Source organism: Pinus tabuliformis, chromosome 6 (genome assembly GCF_031772625.1).
Source record: "Pinus tabuliformis cultivar Carrire ecotype Pingquan chromosome 6, CPIR1, whole genome shotgun sequence".
Lineage (NCBI taxonomy): Eukaryota > Viridiplantae > Streptophyta > Pinopsida > Pinales > Pinaceae > Pinus > Pinus tabuliformis.
This window is the reverse complement of record NC_142292.1, coordinates 577,075,893-577,098,107: the sequence shown is the minus strand read 5'-3', so window position 1 is coordinate 577,098,107 and position 22,215 is coordinate 577,075,893. Positions and strand designations below refer to the sequence as shown.

The following is a 22,215-nucleotide window of genomic DNA, read 5'->3' as shown; positions in this document are numbered from 1 at the left end:
ATGTTATTGACCGAAACAAGTTGAAAGCCTAAACATCTGTCTGAATAGACCACTGAACGGATTCAGATGATATGACCTTTGCTTTAAATCGTATTTTGTTTTGTCGTTGATAATGGATACACGCAAACTACTCAATAGAAAGAGAGACATCACGAACGCCCATGTGTATAAAACCCTTGAGCAAAATATTATTAGTTGCATTTAACCAATTACAAAATTATAAAAGTTAATAAATAGTAAGTACTGTTTCAGTGCATTAATAATGGATACAGGCAAAAGATATTATATATATATATATATTAATGAGAATATACAACAGGAAAGTTATTAATATTTGTAAAAATATATATGTTATTAGTTAGATTTCACCCATTACAAAAGCTAATAAATAATATATGCTGGCCCAAACTACAACTCCATAAATATTAATTACATAATACCAAAAAAAAACTCATAACTCAATGAAAAACCATCTAAATTCTATTCCATTCCAAATTAAACAGAAAGCATTTTCACAATATTAAGAAATTCTTATTACAACAATCTAATAATCATAATCAAACACTTTGAATTTCACCCTCGTCTTATTGGATGTCAAGAGTGGTCATAAATAAAACAAATAGATTGTTGAAAAACAGAAAGAGCAGAAAGCATTTCAACAATATTAATAAATTCTTATTACAACAATCTAATAATCATAATCAAAGCACATTGAATTTCGCCCTCGTCTTATTGGATGTGAAGAGTGGTCATACATAAAACCAATAGATTGTTGAAAAGGGAGACGTGTATTCGTCCCCTACTACGGCAGACCCAGCCGTTATCGGAGGAGGAAGTCCCCCAACAGTAGAAACTCGCTGCACGTATTTCACATTTTGAAGTAGTCCATATCTGCAGGGAGAAACAAAAGTAATATGATGAAACAAAGGTAATATGCTGTTATCATAGCAGTAGAATAAAAGATAACATAGTTCGAATTTAGGTTTATATGCTAATTTATATTTTGATTTCTAAGAAATTTTGAAGTGATAATCATATCATAATTCATGAGTTTCTAATTATCCATTATGGTTTAGATAACATTAACTATATTGGATGGTTTGAAAAGTTTTTACAAATAAATTATAATATGAATATCACCTAAACTTTTCTCAGAAATTAAGTAATATGGTATCATCACAGCAGTAGAAACAGCCCAAGTTTATTGTCAAGACCAGATCAACCACACTAAATGGTTTAAACTGTGTCCACAAATAAATTATCATGTGCTTATCACTTAAAAGTTTCTCAGAAATCAGATAATATGGTATCATCACAACCGTAAAAGCAGCCAAAGCGACCATCAAAACGTGAAAAAAATTGGGTCCCATTACTTACTTGTTTCCACCATGGCTTGTAGCCTCAAATTCAATCCAATCGATACTGTCAGAATCCACTGTAATTGAACTCACAACCTTTACGGTCACTCGACTCAAGGGCATGAATAGCTCCCATGTGGGTTGTCCTCCATTTGGATCAGGGTTTGTAGAGAAATAGTGCTTACCCACAACCTCTTGCCCAGGAGAAGTGTGTAAATACGCTGATACATTGAAATTAATCCAAGAAGAGCCATTAAATCTGTAATACTGGATTCCTTCCCCGCAAAATCTGATAAGAGGACTAAAATCCTCTGAAACACTTATTTCAACAGGAATTCCCATTGGGAGTGATCGATCTTGTAACCAAAATAGATATTGCGCAGTGTATGGAATTTGAAGTTGCTTTCCAACCACATTACATTTTGAAGATGGAGGAACTCCGCCCTTGGAATGCAATCGGTGTACATAAGATACCCCGCTATTGCCCTGAGCACTGTGTGAAACAGCCTTGAGCAGGAGATCATCCACATCTTCACTATCTAACGTTTTCATGGCAAGTACATTACCTGCGTTTGACATTAAAGCAAGTTAAAGGACAACAAACAAATATTTAGAATTGTGTCTCTTAAGATTTTCATTTCAGAGAAAGAAAATTAAAAACTAAATATGTGACTACATGTTACTGTTGATTCGGGGATGGCCGAGATGGGCTCTCCTGCTTTCATGCTGAACGCAAAGGTGGGCTTCCCACCTTGAGCTAGAGGCTCTCGCAAGAAATAATGATAACCCACTGAAGTATGCTTCCCATAAGCACTAGTACCATCAGGAGAATAGAGCGTGGCCATTGCCCCAGCCGAAGTATACTGGAGCCCAGTTGCACTTGAATTTTTTGCACATTTATAAATTTGGACTCCAAATGCATCCACTGTCCGAATAAGGCTGAGAAAACCAACATTTACTTATCAGACAGATCCACAAAGAGTGCAGGCTATTCTCAAAAATAACTATAAATCTGCTCCATAATCAATTTAAACTACTATAGGAATATTTCCGAAGTATTAGACATTCATATCAATGGTAAAATGAAATATAAATAAAATGACATTCAGAGTTGGAAATAATTCGTACGAATTCCCAAATGGAGGATCGATCGATTTTTTTGAGAGAAGGGTTGCTGCTGCAGCTTCTGTTTCTGAAATATTATCTAAATTACAAAACGCGATGAATAATATAGTGAGTGAGAACAAGTGATTTCGGTTGAACACGGCCATTTTAGACGAATGAATATATTTTCCAAAGTTGTAGATATAAAGTTGTGGATGTATCATATTTATAACTTTTGCTGTGCAAGATCAGTTCAATGGACTTTGACATATTCGTGTATTGATCCAAGAAAGTTGTATTCAATCAAACGTCCAACACAAAGATGTATCCTTCAATAACCAGATTCCGGCGCACAATATGATTTAAAAATAGCAAACGCGTGTGAAATGCAAGTAGATTACTTCAACGTAGACTTATTCAGATTCAGAAATGATCAACAGGGCAAACCCGGAGTGCTCACGATGTATCATAAACTTGAATGTCTACGGAACACATTTGTTGAGCTTCACATACATATCACATTCCAGTGTTATTTTATGCCAGATCGGGAGTGCCTATGATTTTTTAATAGCGATCATCAGATATTTTAACATTTGTTGACGTTAATAAACATATCACAATCGACTGAGTCATAGTAGAAGATGTCCCTCCTCGATTCGGGAATCATAGTAGAAGATGTCCCTCCTCGATTCGGGAATTAGTCGGATACGGCCACTGATATTCGGTGCAATACATAAGTGCGTCACATTTACGTAACCTACGGATTTCGGCTACCATCAAATTTAGATTCTCTTCTTCCGTTTATGAATTGCATTCCCTTCTTAATTTTATAATTTGAAGTTTGACATTTTTGTTTTTAATAGAGGAATTTGCTACTGGAGATTTTAGGTTAGAATTTTATGGTACATAATCATTATTACAGGACCACCCATTAAACTTTGACGTTTTACATCTTAATCATTGTAATTTTAGATATATGTATATTTAATTATTGATAATTTTAATTAATTTGAATGGTCAATTGGTGTAGTTATTTAATGTTATGAATTTTGGACATAGCTGTTATAAAGAAATAGAAATGAATAAAGTTGGATGTTAATCATCATGATCATAAGTTATAAAGAAATGAATGAAGTTGAACGTTAATCATCATGATCATATATTTAATTGTAAATAGTTTTAATTAATAGTAATAGCAAGGTTTTTTTAATTAATTTTAAGGGTTAGTTTTTAGAGCAAGAACTAAAGTTCTTTGATATTGTTGTCACTTGTTGCTTATTATTGGTTTGATTCTCTTCAATTTCTTTGGGCCGATGCTCCCCAACGAGGAATCAGGATCTCTCAATAGCAAAGGTTCTTTGACTATGCAAACTTGACCAACTAAACTAATGCTATGAGCAAAAGTTCTTTAACTATGGGAACTAGACCAACTAAACTAATGCTACGAAGAAATTACACATCTTTCATACTAAGCATCCATTAAAATATTTTAACTACAATAATTTTTTTATTTTATATTTCTTATATATGTAGTATTTGAAAATTAAAGATTTTTTGTTTATCCAAAAGTATGCATTTTACACCCATTTATGAGAGATGTCTAATTCCTTTCATACAAATCATATACAATTTTTTTAATAATAAAACAAATCTTTAAATGCAAATCATAAATAAAAAAATTTATATGTCCACCAATTAAGCAAAATTTAATACTAAACTTTTTATAAATAAAAAAGATAAAGTAATTCAAAGTAGATAAATTCTTAAATGCTTTTTAGTTCATTCAATTCATTATATATATATATATATATATATATATATATATATATATATATATATATATGATGTTATATTATAATGGGGTAATTGGAATAATTTGGTGCTATGAATTACAAGCAGAGGGTTAATGGGAGTTGGTATTTCGATTTTAAAAAGATATTAATAGAAAAATTTCAATGTGAGTTTTACATAAAGTAATTCCAATAAATAATAAAGTAACAAAATTCACATGGTTAAACCAATTCAATAAGCTGTATTAATCACTGTAAAGGAGTTGTGCAATTCTTTCTCTACTCAAGATGGAGTTGACAAATAGCAAATGAATTACCAATGTAGGTTCTAAATAAAGTATCTCAATCTCTATCATTCAAATAATTTGAAATTGTAAATTAATGTGAGTATATAGAAAAGTGAGTATATTCCTTATTTCACTATGAGCTCATAAGAGCTTGAGCTTATTCTTATTATAGTAATATTGATTTTGTTTTCAAGCTAGTCAAACTGGAGAAATACTTTTGATCTTTTAATTTAGGGTTGAATAGTATCTTAATTTTCAATCATCCTTCACAAGTCCTACTTAAAATTAGATGTAATAGTATTTTTAGTATGATATATTGATTTTATTCTTTACTCTAGTAAAAATTGAGAGATACTTTTGAGCTTAGGGTTAATAACCTCCTTATAGTACTTTCAATTTCTTTTATTTTCCAATTCTTTTTTGTACAATATTTTCTCCTTAAATTTACATGTATTAATACTTTTAAATTTATGCTTATTTTTTAGAGTAATATTTTCTTTTGTTCTTCGATGATTTAGCCATGTGTCATATGTTAGGTTAGTCATGGTAAGTTTTACTTAATCATAGAGTCAATTTGATATAATCACTAATGAGTTTACCCTATACTATTTGCAAGCTCAAGATTTTGGTAATTCGTGGTTTCACTATGATATTTTCATGTAATATATCCTATTTAAGCCCATAATAAATCTATAATAAAATTCCTTTGGAACAAATAATAATAACTCTATTATTAAGGTTGGTTTTTTGGCGAGGGTTTTTAGGAAAATTCATAGTGTAAATGTGCTATTTCCTTTATGTGTTTTTATTATGCATTTATTTATCTCTCCTTTTATAACATTCCTATCATAATATTTAGTAGTGGTATTAGAATTGAGGGGAAGCACTCTATGCATAAGAGTATTGTACATAGATCAAGGAAATAAGAGTGTCATAGATCTAATTCGCGCTAATGATAGCTAACCTGCATTAAGAAGGCGACGTAACTACATGGGAAGGCGACGTAACTACATGGGAAACGATCTTGGGGTTAGCCTTTAAATATGTGTCAAGGTATTTTGTAGAAATTGGTAGAAAATTACATCCATTGGCATAGAGGATTCCACCAAGGCTTACGAGAATCTTCCAATAGAGTGCAAGCCAAGGTGAGAGCCTTAGTGGGAATATGGAAGACCAAGCCAAGGAGAGGGGGGAACAAGTGGTGTAATAATGCCTAGATAGCACATATATGGTGTGTCTGTGATATGTGTTGGAACACATGATTTGAATTGATCCCAAAATAATTTCTCTCATCTTAATTGATCTAACTACTTGAGCATGGAGATCTACACATCTGTGCATGTTGTGGTTGAGGAATTGACTAGGGAATGCATGGTGATTAAAAAGGTTGGTGGAGTGGATTTAGTGATTTGAATTAGATTTGTTGGAGTGATTTAGAATTGAGATGTAGTGGCTTAAGTGTTGTGAAACAAGATTAGAAGATATTTATCAAATAAATGAGCAAGTCAGGTTCTCTTTTAATAAGAATGTCAACATTAAAACTATGGTCAAACAAATTAAGCATAGTTACCGATCAAACGAGAAAATTATCGATTACCCGTTTTTTGTAGATAGCAAAAAAATCACCCGATTTTGAAAAGTGGTTATTCATAATACACCTTCTGGTTATTCAGAATACATCTTTTTTTTTGGAGCATATTTTTGACACTTTAAATTTTCTTATGTAACAATTTTTTTTTAAATGTTAGGGATTTTCATGCTGATTTTGAAAAGGTGTCGATGCAGCATCAACATATTTCTTTTAGAGGGCTTATTTTTGACACTTTAATATTTTTGTGTATCAAGATGATATTTTTCTTAAATGTTAGAGATTTTCATGTTGATTTTGAAAAGTGTTGATGCAACACCAACCCTTTTTGTTTGGAGAGCTTCTTTTTTACACTTTAAATCTTCTAATTTAATAAGTGTGTATAATTTTTTTAAAATGTTTTTTTATTTTCATGTCGGTAATAAACCATAAAAATAAATAAAAAAAGATGACAAACAAATCAAATATAAAAAATTATATTAAAAAAAAGAAAAATAAAACATAAAAATGTAAAAAAAACAAAATTAACTTGTAAAAATAAAAAATTTTAACCAAAAAAAACACACAATAACAAATATGATAAAATATTAAAAAAAATAAAAAAATTAAAAAAACATGAAAAGAAAATATAAAAAATATATTAAAAAGACAAAGAAAACAAAATTGACTTGTAAAAATATAAAATAAAATAAAAAAAAACAAAAAAATATGAAAAAAAAGAAAATATTCAAAAAGAGATATAATTCAAGAAAATAAAATAAATCCTTAAAAAAAACATCAAAAACAATTTTTTTTAAAGTTAAAAAAATAAAAAACTGCATATTTAAAAAAAAAATTAAAAATTAAAACAATAAAATAAAAAAATGAAAAAAAAAATTAAAACAATTTAAAAAAATTAAAACTAAAAATTAAAAAAAATAAAAAATAAAAAATAGAAACAAAAAATAATTAAATTTTAAAAATTTAGAAGTAAAAAAAAAAAAAAAAAAATTTAAATTTTAAAAAATTTGAAAAACATTTTCCCTGCTCGTGGCCTAAGTCGATTCCCAGAATTGGCCTAGCCCACCATTAGGTCAATTATGGGAATCAACCTAGGCTACCCTCAGCCATGACTGCCCAGGTCGCAGGGCCTTGGGCCTAGGCAGGGCGACGTTGTGCAGGGTCAACTGTTGCCTATGGAAAATATAGATATGTGGTGATCTGTATGTGTATGGTGCATGTAAAGGCTACTCTCAAAATGGTGTAAGGTTCTTTAAATAATGTATAATAACACCATTTTTTTCTACTTAAGGTTTATAATATTGTTACGTTGCTTCTTGGAAAGGATTTCTATGTTTGAAATGTGTGAGTGTGCATAGATTTATAGGATTGCATGATTATAATTGGAAAGAGTCTAGTTGACTTTTTGAGAGAGTCAAATATATCAGATAGATATATTGTTAGAATCACTAGATGGATGGTGCCCAAGGCCCATAACACTATTTACAAAATATTTTGGGCATTAGTAGTAGATTATAGAGTTGATGTTTGAGTTGGTGGGAAAATCCAAAGTGAATTTGGAATTGCTTAAAGGATTGAGGCTTGTTTCCCAATTTCAATCCCTAGTGAGAAGGCACAATGGCTGATTGCATGGGTAGTAGAGGTCCACTAGATAGTTGTGGAGGTAAGAGGCATGAAAGATGAAAGGAATACTAGAAGTATTTCTACTAAATGGCCAGTGATTGCAAGTGAATAGGAAATGGGAAGATAAGAAAGATGCATGTTGAATGGATGTGAGATAGGTTGATGACAAACCACAGTTGAAAATAAGGTTTGAAGTCTAGGTCAAGCTGAGACATAGTAGATGATTTTTGAGTGGTGACTAAGGAGTATATAGAAATTATGGATTGACATAGGTTGGAGATATAACAAGAGAAAGTTTAGTATCGACATGGATGAGTCAGAAGGATGTGTCTCATCCTATCAAAAATATGTAAATCAAAGATGAAACATGAGGTTGTGCGACAGAAGGTGGAAGACATGGCAATGTGAGAGAATATTGCCATTTTTAAGTGTTGGTAAGAGAAGCAAAGCATATGGTGAGTGTCATCTCCTAGATTCATGAAGGAAATAAAAACACTAGAATAGTTATTGTAGACATGAAAATTTTTAGATTATATCTATAGGGGCATATATTTTTAAGACCTAGTTATGTATGTGTAACATGGTAGCGTCTAGAGTGATGGGGGGACATGTATGTTTTCTAGATTGGGTCTCAAGAATTTTCCCAAGTAGGTTTAAAAAGGGAATTTTCAGTTATTAGTGGCTCCATCATAGATTCAAATGATTTTAGTCTATGATATGTGATCTTCAAGCATCATGTATTGAAAAAAATCCATAAATAGGCTTTCCATACTCAATTATAACATGCTTATTGACAATGTAATACATCTATTACAATCTATTTTTCATGATTTTGAGTTTTCCAACATAGGTTGTGTATGATGATTTAGGTGTTTCTTCTATATGTGCATATGACTATAAGACCTAATTAGTCAAGTGCACCGAAATTATAGAGAGATATGGTGGTGATGTATATTTTATGGACTAAATCTAAATAATTTTCCCAACTCAGGTTTAAAGGGGGAATTTTACGATAGTTAGGTTGAGCTTGACTTTTCCATAGAGTCAATTTGATATGGTAACTAAGAGGTCTATCATTGTAGGTTTATGAGCTTGAGGCTTCACCAAACTATAATATTGTCCATGGTATTTTTATGTACTGTAGTTTATTTAAAGTCATGATGGCTCGTTGTAATACACCATTGAAATCTTTTAATTGTAATAAACATTTCATTTCTTATCTCGTTATATATCTATGTATGTATGTAGTAAATGAGAATAAAAAGTTTCATATTTCCTAAAAAGAGATTTACTACAACCCGTTATGAGAGAGATGTCTAATTCCTTCCATACTCAACATATATCTAACATATAGAATTTAACAGGGTAAATATTTAATACTTAATATGGATTTAAAGTAGTACAAAGGGAGATGTGTAAATGCTAATATAACATGAAGAGTATTTCTAAAATTCCTTCCATACTCAACATATACCTAACATGTACAATGTAACAAAATAAATAATTAATACTTAATATGGATTTGAAGTAGTACAGAGGGAGATGTGTAATTGCTGATATAATACCAAGAGTATATCTAATAGATTTACCAATAACTTATGGCTTAACAAGAGATAAGATTCCTTGACCCTTATCAAAATGAAAAAGCTTGTCCCTACATAGGAATTGAAATCAGGTGGAGAGGATAATAAATTGTTTTCCCAAACACTTTGGTTTAAACCCATGAGATTGCATTCACAAAAATATTAATAATAATAAAGAAATCAATATGGACCTTAAAAAATACATGCATACATAGTTATATGTATATATAGCCTAATGGAATAGTTGGGGTGGTTTATTGGTGTGAATTAGAAGCAAAAGGCATAGGGTCAATTCATTGTGAGGATGATGTATAACTCCTTGAGTGATTAACAAGGAGCTGTAATGTGGTATTTAATAATATTTTGATTTAATCATAAATAAACTATTTCAATATATACCTTAGGTAAAATCTTTCAATAATTATAGCCTTGAGGTTTATCTCAACTATTCATGTCCCCATCATTAAAGCACATTTTCTATTGAGAGGTTATGGTTTCGATTCTCTTGACATTCTCGGGGTTAGGCTACATAGTTGAGCTGGCTTGAAATGATCACTTCAGATAGACCTATCTCGTATAAATATTATGTGGATGTAGCAATCACTAACCTTCAAACCAACATAATGCACCATAAATTTTCCATATTTCTTCACAGTGTATTTTGGAAGATACAAAACTATAATCTCACTGAATCATAATGACATTGAGAATTTTTTTGCACACATTTTACTAGAAAATTAGTTAAAATTAGCAAATATCAATTGAATTCCATAAAATTTATATCTACTAAAAGTATATTCATTTATGCAAATGTTAGTATTGGTTTCGAAAGCAAATCCACCATATTTTATGGATATTAACAATTCTGAACTTGGAGAAAGGTGATCAAAGTTGAGTTGTTGAAGAGTTGCAGGTTTTTGGATGAAAAAAATAGTTCGGCCAAACAAAAAAAAGGTTTGACACAACTTTTTTTGGCCGCGAACGGACATTAAATTAAACAGGGAATTTTTTGGCTGAATATTTTTAAAAGTTTAGCCGAAAACCATATCCATATTTTTCTTCAACCACAAAATTAAAATGGTGTGACCCTCTGATATAACTATTTCGATCGAAAGCTATAAATAAATTCGACAAAAAAAATATTTTCGCACTCACATTCGTAATGCACAAACTTTGAATTCCAAACTTCTTTACATCTAATTTTTGGACATTTTTTATTTTATTTTATTTTATTTATTTATTTATTTTATTTTATTTATTTATTTATATTTATATTTATATTTATATTTATTTTTTTTGTATTTTATTTATTTATATTTATTTATTTATTTTTTTCTGGTTGGATTTTGAAAGTGAGCTTTTTGGGTTGAATTTTGAAATTAATTCTTTGGTTTAATTTTTGAAAGTTAGTTTTTTGGGCTAAATTTTGAAAGTCAATTTTTTGGTCTAAATTTTGAAAGTGCGATTTTTAGGCTAAATTTAGAAAGTGAAATTTTTTTGTTGGATTTTGAAAATGAGTTTTTTTAGTTGGATTTTGAAATTGACTTTTTGGGGTTGTATTTTAAAAATATACTTATATTGAATTACCATGGGAAATTTAAGGAATTGAAAGAGAAAATATGATCGAATAAGAGACATTGAGGCTCGTAGAGAATACTCAAGAAACTATTACAAAAGAAAGAAGGAAGACTGCTTAAATATGGAAAGGGAAAATCAAACTCAACAATAAGTTGAACCAGATATGTAAATTTAAATATTATAAATGATATTTAAATTTAATACTATATTGTGGAATTTAATTTTTATTTGATGAACTAATTTGAAAAATATTTTGCAATGTAAACCAAGAGATTTTCTTCACAACATTGGTGATGAGATTGGAAATGTTGAAAGACAAGGTGAAAAAGAAAATGAACCAATGATTGACGATGTTGTTGAAGATGTTGAAAGAGGTTCAAATGAAGAATTTGAATCACCCTTAGGTATGTATATATATGTCATGTATTATTAAAATTATACATATTTATTAGTTTGAATTTTATGATCTCCGTTTATTAATTTAATTATTTAATGTATATTTATACTAATTTACATTAAATTGTCATATGTACAGATGAAGTCAATATCGATGATGAGATGTTAGAAAATGTCAACACTGGTACATATGGAGATAAAAAATCTAACCATGTTTTACGATATCATGTTAAGCTCAATATTGATAAGTTATTCAAAGATGAAAATGTGATAGTTCAAGCTAAAATTTTGAGAGGTCTCTTAACATCAAAGAAATTAAAAGAAGCTATAACACTATTAGGTATTCTAAAATCAACGAAAGATAAAAAGGTGAAGGGAAATGTGATTCAAAAGATACATGGTTATCTAAAATAAATTGGAAGATTTAGAAAATAAATTGATCTAGATGCACGTAGAGAAACATAAATGGCAGTGGTTTCACCAAGTACTAAAGAAAATCGTCTGGTAAAATATTTGGCAAAAGATTTAGGGACCTGACAAAAGACATTTCACAAACATAGGAAATTTCTATTGTAGGTAGATGTAAATGATGATGTTGCTTGTTGGATAGTTATTTGTAGGAAACCATACAAATATAGACTTGGAAAATATGTTAAAAAAATAGTATATGAATACTGGATGAAAATTTCATGTGTTTCGCCAAAAGTAAGGGATGTGATATGGTGAAGAATAACACAAAATCAATATGAACAACATGTAAAACATATCTTGGACACCACAAAGATATAGTTTTTTAATAATTTCATAGAAGAGAATTGTGGAACTAATGTCTAAATCATGACTTCTGTGCAATAAAAAGCATGGTATGTAAAACCTATCATTGTACGTGACACTTGTTGTTGTCATTATCACATGGAATTTCAATTATATTATGACACCTTAATTTTGGTAAAACATTTTGGAAAAATTAACCTCCTCCTTCCACTATCCATGATTTCATATCCCAAATTCTATGTGGAAGAGAAAATCATGAATTATTTTACCAAAAGAAATGTGCTAGTGGTAAATGTGATCATTATGGAAATTTAACTTTATTTCAAAACAAATATCCTATTGATATTAATGATCAATCATTTTCCAACATAAAAGTGAAATGGAAGAGGTATGAATATATACATACATTGATTGGTTCAAGTAGTAATACAAGTGCTAGAATAATTGATTTACAATAAGAAAATATTTCTGTGATAGAGTTTTTAAAGAAGTTTCAAACAAAAAATTATCAATACACCAAGAATTCTCATAGAGCTCCATGGGAGGACTTGCAATTCAAAAAATCCCATAAAATATTTCCACCATGGACCATTTTGTTAATATCTAAAATTTGTAGAAAATTACACAGCACAAAATGAAATACAAAGTTAATATTATCATTCTCACTAAGTCTTTGTGATTTTCCATGTTCTATATAGACATGTTGAACAAAATGTTGATCATGTAGAAAGCACCAGTAAGAATTGACATTATTAAAGAATATCATTTTTATATCAATGATGGTCATACACATGATACAGGTTTTGTAGAACATTGCTTTGATAATATTGATGACTCATCAAAAGGTCGTGGAATAAAATTCAATGAACATTGGCTATGGTCAGATGGATACACAGGTCAACTCATATCTTCACCATCATTCTTTTGGTTGCGTTGTCTTCATATGAAATCCAACATTAAACATTGTTGGAATTTCTTTGAGACTAGTCATCGAAAAGGAGAACCAAATGGTGAAGACAAATGTTTAAAATGAGCAGTTCAAAGATATCAAGTGGACCACTCTACAAACCAATTTTTCTTAGCTGAACAAGTTGTTCAATGATGCATTGTTGCACTAAACCATGATACTAACCTATCAAGGGAGGTACACATGTATGTACATATACATTAACTTGTATGTATTTTCAATATATGATAGCTTTTATTAATTTTATAATTTTAAACATTTATAAATTATATAGTTTAAATATTTGATCGATGATTATCTTTGATATACAAATTGTATTCTAAATAACATATTTAAATTGTTGTTTAAATTTACTATAGGTTTGTCATATTGGAGTCCATGCTATAGATAGATCAATTACATATGAAGTTGAAGCAGTAAAAGGGACTCGAAAATTGCATTCAATTAAAACAAAAGAGTACCAAAATGCATTTGCATTTGATAAAAGAATAACATCTTGTTTTTGTCTTGTTTTCATAGAGGACACACAATTCAATGATGTTTGTGAAAACAATATGTATGTAAAAGCTTGACAATATATAAAACTTAATAGAAAGGGGAAAATGTCGGTTGCAAGCTTCAAAGATATGGAATTAAAGGAGAATATAGTGTCATCTGAAGGTGACCGAGTTTATGATCTTGTTAGAGAAGGAAACATTTCAATTGTTTTCAAAGGGTATATATATATATATATATATATATATATATATATATATATATACATATACATACACATACACATACACATACACATACACATATATAGGTTTATGTTTCTAAAATCATTGTACATAAGTATCTAAATAATGCTGAAAATTATATCTAAATAGATAATAAAATCAAGTTCATTTTGATAACTAATTTCTTGTTAATTATGAAATGAATTTACACTTTTTTTATTGTGCAGGATATGCTTTTGTTGTAGTTGCACCCATTAACAACATAGAAAATGTAAATTATTATTTGATACGGTGCACTAAATGAAAGATGAATTTATTGGAAGACTGTGGTGATAACAATTTTATATATGAAAGAGGGTTTATTACACTGAAAGGTTATTTTCCAAGAAACTCATCAAATCGAGAATCATTTTTACTTTCAATACTATCAACCTGATGCCATAAGTTGTCAATATAGTCACTTGTTATGTGCAACACGCATAAAGTTGATAGAAGTTCAATCAAGGAAAAAAACAGAAGTTAAAAAATGGATGATCTAGTGCTTAATATTTAGCTAAAATATAGAAGTTCTCATATTGGCTCAAGAATTGTAAAATTGGATCCGTCTCGTCAAGATGATCACAACACAATTTGTTTCATTGAAAATGGATTTTGGATGAAGGAGAAAAGGTATGTTGTTCATTTTCCTGAACAACTAAAAAAATTGTAGAACAGAACAGAATGATGACATGGAAGTACAGTCAGCAAGGGGAATCTTCTTCAATTTTTGCCCAATGAGGCTATGATAAGTGTCACTTCGAAATTCTCCAGTTTGGTTGTTTGAAGGAGAAACTTCCTAATTAGCCTCCGAGGTGGAATTTGAATTTTTTTTGGTTGTTTGAAGGAGAAACTTCCTAATTAGCCTCCGAGGTGGAATCTTCTTCAATTTTTGCCCAATGAGGCTATGATAAGTGTCACTTCGAAATTCTCCAGTTTGGTTGTTTGAAGGAGAAACTTCCTAATTAGCCTCCGAGGTGGAATTTGATTTTTTTTTACTTATATATATATATATATATATATATATATATATATATATATATATATATATATATATATATATATATATATATATATATATATATATGTGTAATTTTTATTTTATATTATATAGTTTTTAACTATATATTATATTATAATATTATATATATCTTAAATATATTAAATATATTAAATTAATTTTAATTCAAATCGCAGCGGTAATTAAAATTTTGAAATGGGTGACAAGTTTTAAATCCAAAATGGTGGTAAAGTTCAAATTCGTTGGCGACAAAACATGTGTATGGGATGGGTGGAGGCGGGGTCGAACCCATGACTTCCCCTGCCCAACTACCACTTCCCATTGTTGGGCCATAGGCAGAACTTGAAATGGTTAGCAGTGGACTTTTATTTATCATTTCGGGAAACATCGATGGCAGGGGCAGAGGGAGCCAGCCCTACATGCTAGCCCCCTCCCCATGCAACTAAGCACTAGAACCAAGGGCTTCCGCCAATGGATAAGTGCCCCCTAATCACGCTTAACTTAATTAATCTCATTTTACATTAATTAACTTGGAGATTAAGTTTGTGGTCATTTCATAGGAGTGCCAAATTCGATAGGGCTTCCAGTTTTAGTGGTGGTAACTGGAGTCTCCTCCAGATTTAGTGGGGTTTCCTAGGGAAAAATTGAATGGAGCATATCTTGCTCAATTTTCGACCAATTTTGTAAAATGAATAGTCAATTTTGGGTGATTTCGACTTTCTAAACTCATTGGTATAAGCTACGAAGGCAATATAATATTTCAACAGGTGATTTTTCCACAAGGAATTTCAAGGAAGCCTAGGGTCACCAGGGAAGGGGGTCATGCCGAGAGCAACAAGAGTCAGTTTTCAGAGATCTAATAGTCAATTTTTGCTAATTTGGACATTATGAACACATTGGTACAGTTATCAGGAGCCATAGATCTTTTGAAACATAAGTTTTTACTCGTTGAGCTAATATAGAAGCCCAAGCCATGGAAGCTGGACCAAGGAGATGTAGCCCATGTGGGGTTAAATCCTTCACCAAAACACTATTTTAACGTGTCTCTTCGATGGTTTGCTGCATTGTACATGTTTGTTGTTTAGTATTTCTTTCTAAAGCTATTTTTCTCATGAATATCTTTTAAAACTTAAGGAAATTTAGCTGATTGTATTCACAAACAACTAATGAATCCTTAACACAAGGAGCAATAGGGAAGCACATATTTATAAATCTGTAATTGTTATTAGCACATAAAAATTAATCATACAAAAATAGATCAAATTGGTATCAGAGCAAAGGTTGAATTGTGTGATTGCTTGAGTTTGTGCAATTAGGGTTTTAATGGTTGCAAAATTGTGATGCTTACAAGGTTCAAGTTGCAGAAAGGAGAAGGGAAGGTATTGGTTGCAACTCCTGAGGTAATGCCTAGAAGAAGCAGAGCCACAAGGCCACAATCTCCACCACCCAAAGTTCCAATTCTAGTTGCACTTAAAACTGCTCAAGTTTTTTCTTCAATTGAGATTGAAGAGGTACAAGAAGTACCACTTTCTAAGCCTGAATCCATAGCCATTATGTCTGGAGAAAGAAAGCCTGAAGGTCCCTCTTCAGAAGAGGAAGAATTCAAGAAATATTTCTATACTTTGACTGAGATGGTTAAAGTCCTCTATGAAGAGAGGAACACCATAATAGTTGGAGAGAGTTATAAACCACAACATGGAGAAGGAAGCTCAGAGGACAAAAAAGATGAGAAGAAGGATTCCAAAGGGAATGGTGGCAATCCACCTCCATCTCCACCATCCTCATCATCTTCCTCATCATCTCCATCATCTCACACAACATCATCTTCCACTACCACCATGGAAACTACCAATACTCATTCCAAAACCCTAAAAGGAAAAACTCCATTACTGAAATTGGACATAAAATTTGAACTTCCCATTTACAATGGAGAGGTGAATGCAGAAAAGTTGGACAATTGGATTCGACTATTGGAGGTATACTGCACAATTCAGAACCTTCAAGAAGACAACGTAAAGATCTAGTTGGCTTCACTGAGGCTAGAAGGAGCTGCACTAGTTTGGTGGGAAGCAAAGACTCAAGAGGAAATGAGAATCCATGGTAAGATATCCATCACTTGGGTTGAATTTGTTTCTACAATTAAAAGAAATTTTTATCCCTTAGCTTATATCCAAAAAGGCATTATGAGTTGGAAGAACTTTAGGAAGCTTAAAGTCCAAACAGTCCAAGATTATACACAGGAGTTTAGAAAAATGCCTTTGTTATTAGGAGTGAATTTAAATTCTCAAGATACACTGTTGAAATATATTGGGGTTTACATTCCTATCCTAAACATACTATCCTTATGTTTAATCCAAACACTTTAGATGAGGTATGTGTGCGATCCAGGCACCTTAAATCTAGAGGAAAGAACATTCAGGAAGATGGTAGTAACAAGAAGCCATTCAAGGATAAGGGGAAAGGAAGGAGTGGAAAATGGAAGGGAAAGAAGAATGCAAGTGTGAAGAAAGAAGGGGATAAAATCACATGCAAACATTATTCCAAAGAGGGGCATGATGAAGCCCACTATTGGAAAATGTATCCCAAATTAAGGCCTAAGAAACAAAACACTAAGGGAAACAAAATATGACCACTACCACACAACATGACCTTGGTTCAGATTCTGGTGATGAGACCAAGATTTCTGCCATGGTTACAAAAGGAAAAGAAACTATTGCAAGCACTAGTTCATCGCATAGTCAAAACAACACTCCAAATGAAGAGTCAAGAATAGAGTTGTTTCATGTTAGAGTGATTTCAAATCATACAAATATTGACGCATTATTTGATAGTGGGTCACAATAAAACTTGATTTCAGAAGACTTGGTTAAAAAACTAAACCTTGAAACTGTACCTCATCATAAGCCATACATTAGGTTGGATAGCAAACAATGCAAACTTACAGGTTACAAGGAAGTGTTTATTCAAGTTCGCCATTACTGAAAAGTTCATTGATGAAGTTGAGTTAGATGTAGTTCCACTTGACATCTCAGGAATCATTTTGGGTAGTCCTTATTGGTATGATAGAAAAGAAGTATTTTATTTCCGTGAACAAATACATATTTCTCGAGAATGGGGTGAAGTACATAGTGAGAGCCCATCGCAAAAATCTGAACATTTCTTTGGTTAATGCAAGACAGATGAAGAGACTAGTAAATGTAAGTAAAAATTTTGTGCTTCTCATGATCAAGAAAAAGAATGATGTTGATTATGAATATTTTGAAGGTTGTGATGATAAATTGAAATCTGATTTGTTTGATGTGGTAATCAAGCATGGTGATATGTTTCAAGAACCAAAGGGGCTACCTCCCAAGAGGGGAATTCAGCATGAGATTCAGTTGCAACAGGATGTTCCACTTCCAAACATTGGCATGTATTGCATGTCTATTATGGAGAGTTTGGAAATCAAAAAGAAAATTCAAGAATTTCTGAGAAAAGGTATCATACGCCCATCTACTTCACCATTTTGTTCGCCCATTGTCTTGGTGTCAGAGAAGGATGGAACTTGGCGCATGTGTGTGGATTTCCATGCATTGAACAAAATCATGGTAAAGAATTGTTATCCACTCCCAAGAATTGATGATTTGCTTGATCAATTGAGGTATGAAAAGTGTTTCACTAAGTTCGATTTACAAATTGGTTATTATCAAGTTAGGATAGCTAAAGAAGACATTTGAAAAATTGCATTTAAAACTAAACGAGGATTGTTTGAGTGGCTTGTTATGCCTTTCGGTCTTACAAATGCTCCAGCTACTTTCATGAGAGTAATGAATGATGTATTGAGACCATTTCTAGATGATTTTGTCATTGTCTAATTAGATGATATCCTCATATTTAGCAAGTCAAGAGATGAACTTGCTATGCATGTAAAAAAAATACTTGATGTCTTGAGAAAAGAACAATTGTTTTTAAATATGTCGAAGTGTGAATGTGGCAAGACTTCTTTAGTGTATTTGGGACACATTGTTGGAGGAGGTGAGATGAATATAGACACCTATAAGTTTGAGGTCATTCTCAATTGGTCCAAGCCTAATATAGTCACAGAGGTAAGAAGCTTTTTAGGGGCAGCACAATATTGGAGAAATTTTATTGCTATTTTTTCTTCCATTGCAACTCCATTACATGCATTGACAAGTGTCAAGAAAGTTCTCCATTGGGGAGATGTACAACAGAAAGCATTTGATGATTTGAAGAAAAAGATAAGTTTAGCACTGGTAATAGCACTTCCATATGTTAGAAAACCATTCTAGATTCAAAAGGATGCAAGCGATTATGCCATGGGAGCAGTTCTATTGCAGCGATAATATTAGTTTAAAATATTTTTTCAGTTAGCCTGACATGAATGCAAAATAAGCCAGGTGGATGGATTTCTTTAGTTAATATGACTTTGAAATTAAGCATATAAAAGGTAAGGAAAATAAAGCGGATAACATGCTAATTCAAAGTTTAAAGAAAATCTATGAGGTAACAATAAGTGCTACTGAAATACATTTTATTGAACAAATCAAGACAACAATTTTGGAAGATAAATTTATAATCAAATTTGGGAAAATTTGAAAGATTCATGTAGAAAACCCATAATACATAATTAATGAAAATGGTTAAAATGGTTAAAGATGCATAGTGGCCACTATCGAATGTTGAGCTATATGTCGTATAAATCTTTTATAGTCTACTTTATTTTATATTCAAGTATTCATCGTCTTCCATGTCTTATACTCTGCATTGTATCTTCTTTCATTTTTAGTATTGATGGTAAGAAGTAGCGATTGAAGAAAGAGGAGAACAATAACACTGGAGTGTTATGCAACCAGCTCAAAAAATAGAAGAAAAGATAGATGAACGCCTTCAAAATCAGCCTCTTCGAGGGGGAAACCTCCTTTACATTAAACAAATGAACAATTCTTGGATGATACAAAGGACTAAACATCCTTTGTATATATAGGAGTCTAAGGGGTCACAATATAATCAAATACAACATAACGATAATAACATAAGGGCACAATATTAACAATAATGGGTTTCTATGGGGCACACTAATAACAATATGGGGACAATAGGGGAACAATAATAAACAATAAGGGCTACAATGACAATAGTAATGGGGGAATTATTAGTATTATAGGGACCTAATATGCCCCTCTCCTTCAGAAAAGTGTTGTCCTCAATGCTTGAGTAGTTTTATATGCTTTTGTACAAAATTTGCATCCTCCGATGTGGAATCTTCAGTGTGTAAGTTCTTCCACTTGATGAGATACTCCGAAATTAATAGATTGCGTAGTTGTCGAGTTCTTTTTTTTGTGACTGCTTCAGGTTCCAATATGATTTTTCCTTCCTCGTCAAGTTCTGGAAATATTGTTTGAACTGGGAGCTTGTCACCTATAACCTTCTTTAAACATGAAACATAGAAAACTGGGTACACTTGGGAGGCTGCAGGAAGCTCCAATTTGTATTCCATAGTACAAATCTTTTGCAACACCTTTTACGGACCATAATACTTTGGTGATAATTTATTATCCTTCTTAGCTTGCTTGAGTGACATTTGTTTATATCGTTGTAGCCGTAGAAATACCCAATCACCTACATCAAAACTTCTTTTGCTGCGATGTTGATCTACCTGTTGTTTCATTCTATTCTGCGCCAATGTGAGGTTATCCTTTAAGAGTTGTAGAACTTGTTAATGCTCGATGTGATCTTTGACTTCTTGAACCTTAGAATTTTCTCTTAAATATGATGTGATGGATGGTGGATGATATCCATAAAGTGCCATAAATGGGGTCATTTTTGCTGCAGTATGGAAGGAAGTGCTATACCACCATTCAGCTAGAGGCAACCATTTGACCCATTGTGTTTCTTTATTAGATACAAAGCAACGAAGATATCCTTCCAAACATTTGTTTACTATCTCAGTTTGTCCTTTAGATTGAGGATAATAAGATGAGCTATGAGCTAACTAAGTACCGACATAAGAAAATAATTTTGTCAAAAAATCTCCAGTGAAAATGGGATCTCAGTCGCTTACAATAATCTTTGGGTTTCCATGTAGCTTTTGAATTGTTTCAATAAATGCAGTAGAAACTTTACAGGCTTTAAATGGATGCGATAATGCACAAAAGTATGCATACTTGGTAAGTCTGTCAACTACCACCCTAATCACACTCTTTCCTTCGGACTTGGGTAAACCTATGATAAAATCCATTGAAACCTCCTCCCAACGTTGGCTTGGAATGGATAAAGGTTGTAATAGACTTGGGGTCTTAATTGTTTCAACTTTATTTTGTTGGCAAACCAAACATTCAGCCACAAACTTTTGAATATCTAATTTAAGGCCATCCCAAAAAATTCCTTCTTAACCCTGAGGTAAGTTTTTGAAAATCCTGAGTGCCCTCCTATGGGAGAAATGTGCAATTCCATAAGAATCGTTTGTTTGAATTGGGAATTCTTACATAGGCATAAGCGATCTTTGTACCATAACGAACCATTTTTCCAGCTAAATGTATCAAATGTACTGGGATATTGATGTATCTTTTGAATGAGTGCCCACACTTCTTCATCATTCTTCCATTCATCCCATTCTTCGTTTATCCAGTCCAATTGGATAATAGAAATGGCGCAAAAAAATTCTTCCACATCCTCATCCTTTCTTGAGAGTGCATCTACCACAACATTTTGCTTCCCTTCTTTGTAGATGATTTCAAATTCATAACCCAAAATCTTTGTGACCCATTTTTGTTGCTCTTTAGAGGATAATATTTATTCTAAAAGGTATTTAAGACTATCATGATCCGTTTTTACCTTCAAGTGTCTTCCCATTAAGTTGGGTCACCATTTCCTAGGTACACCTAGTATTGCCAACATTTCCTTCTCATAAATAGCTTTGTGTAAATACTTTCCTTTGATTGGATGACTTTTGAAAGCAATGGGCCTTTCTTCTTGCATTAAAACAACACCAATTCCATTTCCTGAAGCATCACATTCCACAATAAAGGTTTTTGTGAAGTCCGACATAGCTAATACCGGTGCTTGGCACATTGCCTCTTTAAGATGTTTGAAGGCCTTTGTTGCTTCTAGAGTCCATGAAAATGCACCTTTCTTCAATAATATTGTTAGAGGTGTTGCTATTCTCCCATAATCCTTCACAAACTTGCGATAATACCTTATCAACCCGAGAAATCCTCGCAGGTGCTTTATGGATGTGGGGATTTTCCAGTCCTTAATGGCTTTAATTTTGCTAGGGTCTACCTTAAGACCTTCATGAGATACAATATGACCCAGATATTCCACCTCTTGTACTCCAAAGAAACATTTGGAGATTTTTTCATATAATTGTTTCTCGTCCAATATTTTGAGCA

The 22,215-nt window shown here is 31.7% G+C and overlaps 1 protein-coding gene across 1 annotated transcript in view; it reads right to left on the bottom strand.

Annotated features, from left to right (window-relative positions):
- Window positions 1-727: 727 nt before the first annotated feature.
- The window catches only part of LOC149259838 (uncharacterized), a 29,483-nt gene continuing 7,995 nt past the window's right edge, over window positions 728-22,215 (bottom strand). The window contains exons 2-4 of the mRNA XM_089455371.1: window positions 2,035-2,297; window positions 1,378-1,924; window positions 728-891 (exon numbers count right to left, since the gene is read on the bottom strand). Of these exons, the coding sequence (XP_089311497.1) occupies window positions 750-891; window positions 1,378-1,924; window positions 2,035-2,297 (952 nt within the window). The 3' untranslated portion in view covers window positions 728-749. The remainder of the gene's footprint in view (window positions 892-1,377; window positions 1,925-2,034; window positions 2,298-22,215) is intronic.